This window comes from Trematomus bernacchii, unplaced genomic scaffold (genome assembly GCF_902827165.1).
Source record: "Trematomus bernacchii unplaced genomic scaffold, fTreBer1.1, whole genome shotgun sequence".
In the NCBI taxonomy this organism is placed as follows: Eukaryota; Metazoa; Chordata; class Actinopteri; order Perciformes; family Nototheniidae; genus Trematomus; species Trematomus bernacchii.
The window spans coordinates 15,200,690-15,213,488 of NW_022987564.1; the positions used below are offsets into that span (position 1 = coordinate 15,200,690).

Sequence of the window (12,799 nt, forward strand, 5' to 3'; positions counted from 1 at the left end):
CGATGACATCATGAAGAGCTGCGGCGACTGAGCAAACATTTGTTCCCACTCAGGTGATAGGTTCTTAGCATTCCTTAACGGAGGAGGCCGAGCAAACGGAGGGACTAAAGAGGGATCCAGTTTAAACTAGTGCCCCGAGGAGCCAAATAGATGCCTTGTTAGCGCTCCTACGCCGTTATGATGAGTGACTCATGGCTCTCTCAGCGATATTGTGTTTACTTAGCATCCTGGCTGGCTCAGGTTTTGGCAAGAAGGACTTTTAAGCTTTATTTCAGTCATTTGAGAGGCGTCGTCATTACGTCAACATGACTTTGTTTTGTTTTACACATTCTATGAAATGATGGGCAGTTTATCACAATAAAGATGTTTATTTTAGGCTCATTATGATTAATGGACAAAATAGTTATTTTTTCAGATTATTTTTGGGGAATTCCCTCTTTTTTTGGACAGTTGAAAGTGTAGAAGTGGAGAGAAGATACGTGTATAAATACATGATCTGCTGCTACGTGATAAACGTTTCATCTTGGCTTGGTTTACTATCCTCAAAGTCAAATCTTAACGTGACAAGACAGGATGTTTTCATGCAACATGTACTTGCATGAAACCTGCAGACAAATGAAGTTCTGTTCCAAACCTTAGGCCTTGTTTGCCAAATGTCATATTTGGGACTACTCATTCAGTCACTTTTAAACATCCAGTAGAATCGTATTCTTCTACATTTTATTCTCCGCTCGAGATCCTATTTATATGTGAGAGATTGTTTTCATACTGTTGTCTGTGTGTGAGTTTATTCACTTTGTCTATGGGGCAAGGTTTAACAGGAAATCATCATTTCACACCTTTTCATTGGTTGCATACACACACCACTTCCCCCCCCTGCTCTAAGCCTGGTGACACAAATCAACAACCCTAACGAGACTTTTCTCTAAAGGCTGGCTCATAAAAGAGGGTGACAACAAAGGCATTGCGGTCAAAGTGGCACTTTATTGAATTCCAACCATCCATCTCCTTATTCACGCCTCCTCATCCCCTCTCTTGTACTCTTATCCATCCATCTGGATGTTGACAATGTCGACCTCCAGCCGTTTTTCCACCCTTAGCTCTGTCAGCACCGGTTCACCTTTTAATGAGTGCCACCCAAGGGCACCAATCGAACCATGCTATCACTCATATATTAGCATATATGACTGCAACTCCTAAATGTAGGGTGTGTTTCTGCTCTGAAGTGATCTGCTTGTTTCCGCTCAAAGCACAAAGATGTCTCTCGCAGAGTTGTGGGCCAGAACGGCTCGATAACGTTCCCCTCAGCCACTCTGAGCTGCACCAGCCTATTAAAGTGCCAAACTAATTAATGCAGGCAATTAACTGGTGAATCCTGTGAGGCTTTCAGCCGTCCCCTCCGTAACACGTCCAAGTGGCTAAATCCAAACAGACAGCAGGCTTAATGAGGAGCATTAAAAAGAGAACACACCGATTTTATCGCTAATAAGCATCGTCATTCATCCTCTCTGATCAAAGCGGATTCTTAATCCGGTGGAATGAGTATCTGAAGAGAAGACATGTTAAAAGATGTGTCTGACATTTGGGTTCCTAAGAAAACTGTATCATGAGACAGTTCTTAGAAAAGAAGAGGATAATGTCAAATGAGACCGAACCGAATGAACTTGAAGCAATAAGCTGAGTAGGGAGTGCAACTTAAGACACGCTAGCAGCTCTGTAGGCTTAACATCTGCATGGAAGACGCTTTTGCTAGCATGGAAAAATAATCTTCACCCTGTTCACAGTCTTATTTGAGCAAAGTGGCATGCACATTTTTGCTAAAAAGCACAAAAAACGAAGTAATGCTGAGGCTAGGTTTAGTGGTATAGTAAAGTGTTGGACAAACTGAAAAATGGACCTTATAAAGGCACCAAAGGAAGAGTCATGGGGTGCTCCTATTTACTATGATTTATCGTCGGTAGGTCATGAATGTTGAACCGAAATTCATGGCAATCCATCCAATGGTTGTCAGGATATTCATGTCTGTATTCAAGTCGTGGAGATCTCACCGTGTGGCTAAAATTCCTCTGCTTGTGTTTTTTAAAATTTGAATATTTCCTAATCTCCTTTGTTTAATTTAGGGTGGAACTGATTCCTTTTCAGCTTTTCAACAGTTGGTTGGATAAAAAAAAGGAAGATTAAAGGTGGGTAAGTTTGAGAAACCGGCTCGAGATCGCTAGAATTTGAAAATACACAGCCGGAAAAAATCTGCCACTTCCTTACAGAGCCCCTCCTCCAACACACACGAACGCGCACATGACCAATGAGGGCACGAGATAAGTTTGTGCACAGATGGAAGGCTGACAGGCAGGTAGGCCATCCAGTTATTTTAGCCGGGCCGGCTAAAATGATTGGTCGTGCTTTTTACAGTACTACGGCTTCCACAGATGACATTTTTTTATGGATTTTTTGTCAAAGCACGTAAGATATTCATTGCTATCGGGATGTTAAGAGCATTCCATGGAATATAACAAAAAGTGTATCTCGAGCCGGTTTCTCAAACTTACCTACCCTACCTTTAACTAAAACTTCAGCTTTGGTAGTTTGCATCTTTACTAGGTTTGCAACAATGAGTTGTCTTGTGGTTTAGTTGACCGACTGGAATAAAATCGACAACCTTCTTAAGTTTTTCAAGCACAAAATTGAAAAGTATTCTTATTTCAGCCCATTCAAAGACTCTCAAAGCCTCCTGCTTGATATCATATTCAACATCTTCGGGTTTTGCACTGACAAAAAATAAAGTTTGACCAAAGCTCCTACTTCTGCTATCACATCTGCTGCTTTAAAACTTTCAAGGAGAGAAAGTCCTTTTTTAGTATGCACACACAGAAGAGCACATTACTTTTGGTACAACTGATTTATGACCTTGCTCCCTCCGATCAAACCTCATGGGCCAGCGATTCATCACATATGCGACAATGGCGAACAGACGGGCGTCTGAAGGAGCTTGGCCCACTGCAGGAAGAAATAACTCACTTATCTGGAGCTGAGATTGTCCTGCGCATGATTAGGCAGAGTAAATACGTCCCAGGCAAACAAACAAGCCATTCATTGTATATAACCTGGTTACTTCCAAAGGGGGACTTTTACCAAGGTAGATGGCACGCCCTTACAGTCCATAAACAGCCATTGGAGCACTTCCTTGAGTTGTGTGGGAGTTTATGAATCCTATTGTTGCACCTCTACCTCTTTATGGCACCAATGAGCTGATTGGATCTATGGGTATGACACAGTGAATGGAGGAAATGCCCTTACAAGGAACAGACCTCATGAAGTCAGGAAGTGAGGAATGAAAAGGCCGTCTGGTGGGAGCAGATAAGGAACTAGGCGGAGATCTTTGAACTCTGAACCCAACCCATCTTTGAACACAGTGACCTCAGCGCCTGAGTCAGAGGAAACTGGGGAGAAACTGACGGCGTGAAACAGACACACCTTTCAGAGCCCAAGAAAAGATCAGGAGCAGCACATTGAGATGAAAAACGGGCCTCTGAGAGCAGGATGATAAAAGACGGTACAAGGCTTCTCCATGTGAGGAGGCTCTTTGTGTGGCCGAGAGCTCGAGGCACACGGTCCCAGCTCTGAAGCCGTGAGAGGGGGGGGGGGGGGTAAGGAGGGTCAACCAAGGACAAGGCTACAGCATCAAACGGATACAGAAGAAGAGGAAGAGAGCGCCAAAACCTCAGTGTGCCTTTTATATACCAGAGAACCGAACCACATGAAGGGAAAACAGACATTCGCCAATCTGGATTTGCACTGCTGGGTTGGCATGCAAATCAGAGAGGAGCCCATGCATGCACTCTACACACACATGGCGAAGGACATGAAGGAGCCGCGCTCTGCTGGAGGCCTTACAGTAACATGATAGGGGATTATCCAGTGTAGGGTCCTGGTATTAGTCTCCATAATCATTTGGGAAGGAAGTGAGTGTCACTTGAAGACAAGAAAAAGTCTGTTTTCCCTTCAGCTCCATTGCCTCTTAGCACATTGACTATGCATGAGACAACGCTCCGCTGCCTGTCATCAATACCGCTGCAGCAGTACACCAAACTGATTTGGTGTTTGGATTTCACGTAGACAAAAATGATCTCAACAAATACTATGAGACTTGTAAAGTTTCAAATTGGAAAGAGCCTCTTTAAAGTCTCTTAGATAATTCTAATGTTTTTTTATATTGTGACCATTTCACAGTTTGGTGAACTTAATAGCTCAAAATGACTAGCAGTTGCAATAAAGAATAAGATACAATGAATAGCAAGAGTCATTAAAAAACGAAACCTCTTTGTTAACTTTACCAACATTTAATAGCACAACTTTTCTCCAACATACCATGCTTTATGTCCCAGATGTTTTCAACAATCATTAGGACTTCAAAGGGTTACATTTGTTCCCGAAAAACGAGATTTTGTTTTAATGAACTTTAATTAAAAGGGGGTTGAGGTTGACTTGACTTGCAAAAGGCTGAAACAAATCAAATTGGTAATTTTCTGATTAAGACTTGTTGAGTTCAAACGTGTTGGTTTCCATTTATCCAATTAAATCATTTTAAACTTAAATGAAACTGCTTCCAATGCTTTTCTGCCGTGGACCATAGACTAGATGAACCATCATAGTTCTTTTCTTTTTTGCCATTATCTTTTGAAAAATGAAGACTTGATTACACATTAATGAGTTTAGAGATGAAATATTATAATTCAAAAGAAATTATATATATTTTGGTTGATATATATTTAATATCAACCAACTAGTATTGAAGCTTAAACTGGTCATATCAAAATAAATATTGTGGATGATAATGGCTATTATCCGCTCCTTATGTTTTTATATGCATCTTTGACTTTTTACCCAGGACAATGCCCTGTTCATTTCTTATACTGATGATTCATCCAGTTTAATTTCCATCCAAGCAGCTAAAATGGGACTTTTTGAACTCTGAAAGCCCAAAATAACTCCTTCAACTTCCTCTCTATAAATCTTTCCCTCTAGTTTGGCTTTAACAGGACAACTGTGGCTACAGATACAAATGGTGATTGGGTCAAACGTCAATGGAAAACAACAGAGCCTTGTCTGAACTCCGGCAATGCTCCGAGTAAAAAATCGCTCTCTTCATTAGACAGGAACAACCGCTGGAAATTGAACCATTTTGACAACCACAGATTGGAGGGAAAGTGAAACGTCCAAGAGTTAATTTGATCTCTCCAATAAAATGATTACAGCACAATACGCACTCTCATTAGAAGCACATTTCATTTTCCATCTTATCACCAAAGCCTTTTTTAATACCGTTCATCACGTAAGCCTTGAGGCCTGTTTGTGTTAGTGTTGGTTGGCAGTTTGCAGGTTGATTGACAGGTCTCTCCTCTCAGAATGACTTTATCACACAGTCAATCACACAAAGTCCTCGAAGCCTTGGGCGCCTGCTGCCTATTTACCTTCTGAAAATGCACACCTTAGCTCATTTCTATGATGGCTGGAGCTGATTTGTAAAACAAAAATCACCCTAGGGATTTCAAAAGCTCATCCAGCATATAATTAATATCCGTCTCCTGAAGGGATGATCTGGTCTGAGGTGCTAAAACTAGTTAAGCGGTTGAATAAACAGGAAGGTTTTTCCCTCCTGTTGAAGCACACACCTGGATAATCACCATTTTTAATGGAGAATCACTGGGCTCGCTTGTGTTCATCTGGAGCCATTTCTGTAATACTGAGACCAAGTTAAATGTTGAAAAAAACGACTGGATAAGCAAAATGGCTCGGTAATAAGGAATAAAGCAATACAGCTTTATTTATGTATTCCTTACATCACCTTTACCAACGTTATTCAATCTGGTTCTGTGTGCAATAATAACCTGATATGTTTTCCAGGACAGCTTGAGATATAAGCTTTAAATAATATACTAAACGGCCAGTAAAACAACAAATATGCACAATGGACACACTGCTTTTTGTGTACATATATCTAAACTGTGAGAGGACCATGCCAGGTGTAATGGGTTTGCCAGCCGCCCGCTTACAGCATTTAAATGCAGCTGGGCTCCACCGAAATCCAAAAAACAGCTCTGTTCTGTTTGCTTTTCCACGAGTTATTCCCATATTCACTGCCCTTCTGTGGCTTAGACTGGCTCGGCTACACACAGTGTGCCAATATACATATAAAGCCAAATGGGAGCTCTGCACAAAAACACTACCCTGCTCTGTGGTGAGCACCAGGCCCGGCACACCCTGTGCACATTTTCACATCACAGACCCACAATCTCTCCGGCCTCTCTGCTCTCTGTGTGTAATCACATTGATGGGAGTCGTGGCAGGCTGGCAGGATAACAGGTCACGGTGCGAATGCCTTCTCCTTTCACATCTAATACCAGTGAAGGCCACGCCCACCAGAGTGGATGTTTTAAATCCGCTCTGATCCTCAAGGACTGTCTCCAGAGATCAGTCTCCCTTTTCTCTAAACCCACTTCATCATTTTCAATTGTTCAATGCTTTCATCCCCCACTATACAGTTGTATCTGAAAAATATAAGATGAGTACATAATTGGCATTGGGTTTCTTAAAATGTGTATTTCACTACTTTGCGACTATGTTAAAACCCAATGAAATATAATCAAATGAATAATGGAAGCCAAATTCCTTTGGACATTTTGGGGCTAAAACATTTGACAATTGACATTTATCGAGAAAAATACCCCAAAAATCTCCATTTCAGATCTAACCCTAACCCAAATGTTGCTTCTTTATTTAAGTGAATATATGAATGTGCTAACACAAGCTATTGGAAGTTATGACAAAGTGTGATGAATTGTTTTTCTACACCACTTTATTGATTTATTAGAGAGCCAGAAGTCCACAGCTTCCAACCAATCACTTCAAGAGGTGGCTTCACTGATGAGTTCCTCCGCTACACTTAAAGGAACTTTAATCAGCTGGTCCATGGTGCATGATTGGATTAAATGATTCATCAAAATTGTAATTGACAGACTCACTGATATTTAAGATGGTCATTAGTTGCAACCCTAGGGAAACGTAATCAACTATCTTCATGTCTTACCTTGCTGGGGGTGTTATCAGCTGCTAGAGTACTCCTGGGTGGGACTTGGTAGATGTCTTGTGCCGGGGGAACTTGGTAGATGCTCTGCTGACTCTGTGGACTCTGGAGGGAGGGGGGCACCTGGTAGATGCCCTGAGCCCCCACTGAGCCAGCCTTCTGCTGATAGGCCGAGCTCTGAGGGGGGGACTGGGCAGCGGCGGCCGGCGACTGGGCCTCGAACATGGGTCCGATCAGCAGCTTCAGGCGGTTGCCAGGGGCGATGCCTTGGCGGCCGTGCAGGGAGCAGAGCCACCAGCCCTCCAGCCCCCCCGTGTTCTGCTCGATGACCGTCAGGATGTCCCCTTTACGGAAGGCCAGTTCCTCGGGGGACTCCGGCATGTTGTCGTACAATGCTTTGGCCATCAGGTTCTGCGGAAATAAGGGCACACGTTGTTCTTTAGACAAAGTTCATGGCTTCTTTTTCCATTCTAATAAACATAAATGCATTTTAGGAAATCAACTCATTAACTTTCTTGCTTAGACTTGGATTAGATCAATTCCATTCTCATTCCTATACTTTAAGTTAGAAGCTTCCGCCTGTAGCAAGTTAGCTTATAGCTTAGCACCAAGAGTTAAAAACAGGGGGAAATAGTTGGCCTGACTCTGGCCATCGCCTCTAGAGCTCAATAAAGAACACGTCTTTTTTGTTTAATTTGTACAGAACAAATGTGTAAAAGCATCAAGTGAGGTTTTGTTGTCTCAAGGTGACTATGCAACTTCAGGAAATGGCTGATCGTGGACAAAGAAAGTTTACAGCTAATTTCTTTATAAGTGATAAACCCACAACTTATAATGTATTTGGATCTGGGTCTATAGAGGTGCCACAAGGCCAATTTTGTTTCTTGTAGACAAGATAGCGTTTGCCCCCATTTTCCAGATTGTATGCTAAACTAAACCAATCATCTACTATCTGTAGTTTTTTAAGCATACAAAAACAAGTTGTTCCAAACCCCACACTTAATGCCAAAGTATTCTTTGAAAACACTGTAGTTTACTTTCTTTCACAATACTTCTCCGGCAGTTTTCAACCATTTTGGTGAATGAAATGCTGGTGAACTTTTCTTCAAATTACCATGGAGGATCCCATTAGCCCCCAGCTCCACGCCAGATGTCTTTCAAACCAATGTGAACTTGATGGGATTTTATCAGCCGGCTCTCTGCTCGAGGGTACAGTTATCTAAAGGGCCAGCGCAGGGCGGAGGGATAATGACTCTGAACCACAGATTTTGGAGATAGGAAAACCCCTAGAGTGTGCCACTTCTGTCTGAAAGAGGCATTTTAAGCCTAATTGCCTCAGTAAATGCATCAGTCCTTTTCCTTTAGCTTGTATTCATCCATGGAAGGAGTTAACTGAGTATGAACACTCCTTTTCAGCTGCTTCATAATCGCTCGATAACAAACTTGAACTCTTGGGAGATGCCCAGCACAACAACAGTCCTGTGCTTAAACTCTGTAAGCTCCATAAATACAATTAGCGATTAAGTGCCTTGCTCAAGGGCAACTAAACTGAAGGAGAGGAGGGTGTTTGTTTGGTTTTCCCAGCTTGACTGTATTTTGTGCAAACAACATCACTTAATTTAATTGTTGCAACCCACTACGTAAGTGAAACATGTTGTTTGTTTTATGTATCGCCTTTTCTTCTGTAATCAAGTCAAATATATATTTATAATGATGACAAACCTACAGAGGGTTGAAACCAGACGGCTGCCGACGTTAAACCTTTATAAACTCATCCTGCAGTTTGTATTAAACCCATTTGTATCAGAATAAATGAGCTGCGTAGGAGATATAATCTGATTCCTAATCTAATTTCAAACTACATGCACATTTGGATTAGAAACAAATATTTGTACAGAGGGAGGATTATTAGAAAAGTGCAAGCAAGAAACAGGGACTAACTGCTTACACACCCAAATATAGCTTCTGAAAGGGAAATCCAGTTTCACTTATCTTTCTAGTACCTTTTTTTAACAGTGTGGGAATCAGGAAGCGCAATTTGAGGCTTTCTTGAAACCTCTTTGGCCTTCCTCTTTCCTACCCGGCCTGATTCAGGCAGTTCCCATGTGAAACTCTTTCTGCTGCCGACATCGTTATCTCTCACTGCGGGCCTGGCCTCTCTGGCTATTGTCTAAGTTTGCTGTCAGGGCCATTAGCCAGGAACACCTGTCGCACTATTACATCCCCACAATCAACCCCCTGCCACCAGCTAGCTGAAACAAGTTTTGATTGTGACCTCCCGAGGTCGAATTAGCCCAATGGGAGTAGACCTGGATGTTCATGCTCATTGCAATAATGTCATCAATGCTGGCATCCATGAGGAAACCAAATGCTGATGACTGTGATTACAACTGTAGCTCCAGCCAGAGTTTGAATAATTTCAAACATGCAAGAACATTTTTGTATTATCATAAACCTCCCTCTCTGTCTGATGTTCATTTGTACGAATCAGACTCACCAAACCCTTTATTCGTCTTCGAACTGCACACATTTGTTGTAGAGTGCTTGTTTAAGCCTCATGAATGTCAATTGCCCGATTTTGAGATTTAATTATTAGCATATTCAAGACCTTTTAAATGCGCCATATCATTTGACTTTCTCTTTTCTGTTTGAGGGCCAAGTTTCATCTACAGAATAAATTCACACCAAAAGGTCATGCAGACACAAAGGTAACAGAATTGGCAGATGTATTACTATTGTTGTTAAGGGAATCAAAATAATCCCAAATAATCCAATTCTAGCACTGAAGGACAGGTCAGGTAAGGATAGCAGAATAACAGATTGACAGAAAGTCTATGCTGTCATGCTGAAATATGCCCAAAAATATATAAATCCAAACTAAAATGGCTCCATTAATCGAAAAAAGTAATTAAGATATTCAGGTAAAAGATTAGAAATGATGGCATCATGATTCTTACATTTTAATCACTTTTCCCCCCCCTGCGGAGAATGGCAGACTACTGGAATGACAAGTCTGGACAGATACAAGATAATTGGTGAATTCCATCATTTTGCTGAAATGCCGCATCAGAACTGTTTGTACAAGTCGTTCCTGCATTAGGTCCATGCTGTGGTAAACTGCTTCGTGTTCAGAAGTAATTAAATTACCTCACAGAGCACAGAACTGCACGTAGCACACGCTGCTTTGAGAGAATGCCACATGCACACAATCACAAACCAATGTGTACACATACAAAAGTGGCTAAAAGTTTCCAATACTCTTAGAGCTTATATTTGTCCTTCATTCAAAAAAGAGGAAAACTATCTCAAGCTTTTATTTAGTTTTGCAGTGTCGTTTATTTTTTCATTCGATACATTGAGTACATAAAGCTAATGTCAACTAAATATAAATGATATATACTGTACCATGATTTCCTTTATACCATGAAGGTCATTTCACATCGATAGAACGCTTAAACTTTAGTATTTGCTGGCAGTACATCGCATTAAAAGATCGGAACACGTACGGCATGGTGTGTTGAGGTGAGTGTGGCGAGTGGGAAACATGTTCACACACTTAACCCTCACACTCACTGTGGTTTCGCTTTATTGGAGCAGAGCTTTTGGGGAGGTACACATACAGACAATATAAATGAAAATCATGACCACTTGAATAGCACCTCGACCAATAAAGATTGAGTCATACATGAGCCAGAGAAGATATGTGAAACAGAAAATATCACCCCTTATCATTTTGAACAAACCTGTTGTTAGCTGTAATGGCTAACAGCTACATGCAGATCCTTTTTTTTAAGTGATGCTCCTGTTTTTGTTTGTGTTTGCTTCACTGCATCACTGTAATCGCAGCAGGTGAAACTGAGTATTAAAGCGGGCGTCAGATCTCTGCTATAAACATTGGTTAGTCACAACACGGTGACTGCACCGCTCGCCATTGATCTTCCTATAAACACATGTGTTTGTCATTTGTCAGTGGGCAGGCAGGGAGGGCCCCTTCTGCTTCACCCACTGACGACCAGCTTCCAGGAAGTTATGTGTTATAAGTCAGTGAGGCGTTCTGCTGCTTCCTAATGTAAACACAAAGCTTTTCTGGTCCTGCCATTTAAATATTGATGTAATAACAGAGGTTAGAGGGGGTGTTCAGAGTGGGTTAGAAGGCAAGAGCTTATCTCAAAATAAGCCGAAAGGTCTTTTAATGGTTTGGCTCATTGCTATTTTTCAAACCTTTTTGGGCCCACTATGTCTTAAGCACGTCAAAGGAAACAAGGCAGTCTAACCTGGTATCCTTTTACATTTCCCCTTATATAACGTTTATGAAAAAGTTAACCCTGATTTTAATTTTAGATTTTTAACTGGATTTTGTTATACCGTATTTCTATGTAACCTCCTAAGGTTATTTATCAGTTATTTGCATAATCTAAGGCTTCTACCATTTGTTCAAATGTAGAGCTACATGAATCCATTATTAGTTTGACAAAGAAGTCATCTGCAACTATTTCTAAGCATCCATTCATCATTGAAAAAGTGTCTTTAAATATTCTTTGATTTTAGCTTCTTAAATGTGATAATATGCTACTTTTCTTTGTCACATCTGATAGTTGTCTAAATATTTTAGAGCTGATGGTCGAATAAAATAACAAACACATTAATGTTCAATAGATCTAATAATTCCTTATTTGAAATATGTATTGGTCTATGAAATGTCAAACAATAATGGAAAAAATGGCCACGGTGTTGATTCAGAATCTTTTTTCCTCCGAATTATAGTGCAAACCCCAAAACATGCAGTTTACAATTATATAAAACTGAGAAAATATTGTTGGGCTATTCCTTTTAAAAGTGACTGAAATGTTTACCTGTAACTATTTGGTTAAGGATGAAGCTTGACAAACATTGGCATGATTGCTGAAGAACGTATCTGTTCCAGATAAAAGGAGGTACGAAACTTGTGTACACATGTATTTTATTTATTATTGGGGGTTTCCCATGTCTAATGCCGCCCTCTACAACATCTGGTTTCAGGGGCGTTCTCACAGCCTTGTATGTTTTCGTCATTAGAAAACGAGGAATTGTGCAAATCTGAGCCGTCCAGATTCCCACCTGGAGCTGCACATACAGCCTGAAGACCCAGCTGTCTGAGCCCCTCCACTCTGACTCACAAACCTTTACATCAACAAGGCTTTTTTTTCCACCAGCGTCTCGCCTGAGCACAAACAGTGTAAACGTCCCGTGTGAGTAAAAGCCTTCGCTGACCATCTGAAAATAAAACCTTACGTAACTGTACTGCTTACTGAAAGGGCCCCACCTTTGCTTTCAGTCAGTACTCTCTGGGTGGTTTTGGCTCTGCCTCTCTGGGGTAGACATCAATCTACTAATAATCAAGGTGGCTTTGGCTAAACAAGCTCACAAATACTTAAATTCCTCTGCTTCTGCAGCCAAAAACCCAACCACAGCACCCAGCAGTAACATAGCGTCCCCACAGCAACGAGAGCTGTTCGTCTTTCAAAGAGAAAAGGATGTTTTCAACCAAGAATAACAACAACCTGCTCCAAAAAAAGTGGTACGCTCCAACTGTGAAAACCTATTGGTGTGAAAATTAGGACCGTACCAACTGCAACAAGACCCGGGTTGGTTCGCGGAAGAGGGCGAACCAGCACACTCATTTGGCCTCATTTCACATGGTTAAATATAGAAAATAATTATAGTAATGACGGTAATGAG

At 41.2% G+C, this 12,799-nt stretch overlaps 1 protein-coding gene across 1 annotated transcript in view; it reads right to left on the reverse strand.

Moving 5' to 3' along the window:
* The window catches only part of nedd9 (neural precursor cell expressed, developmentally down-regulated 9), a 29,381-nt gene that overhangs the window by 8,891 nt on the left and 7,691 nt on the right, over nt 1–12,799 (reverse strand). The window contains 1 exon segment of the mRNA XM_034125244.1: nt 7,085–7,492. Coding sequence (XP_033981135.1) covers nt 7,085–7,492 — 408 coding nt within the window.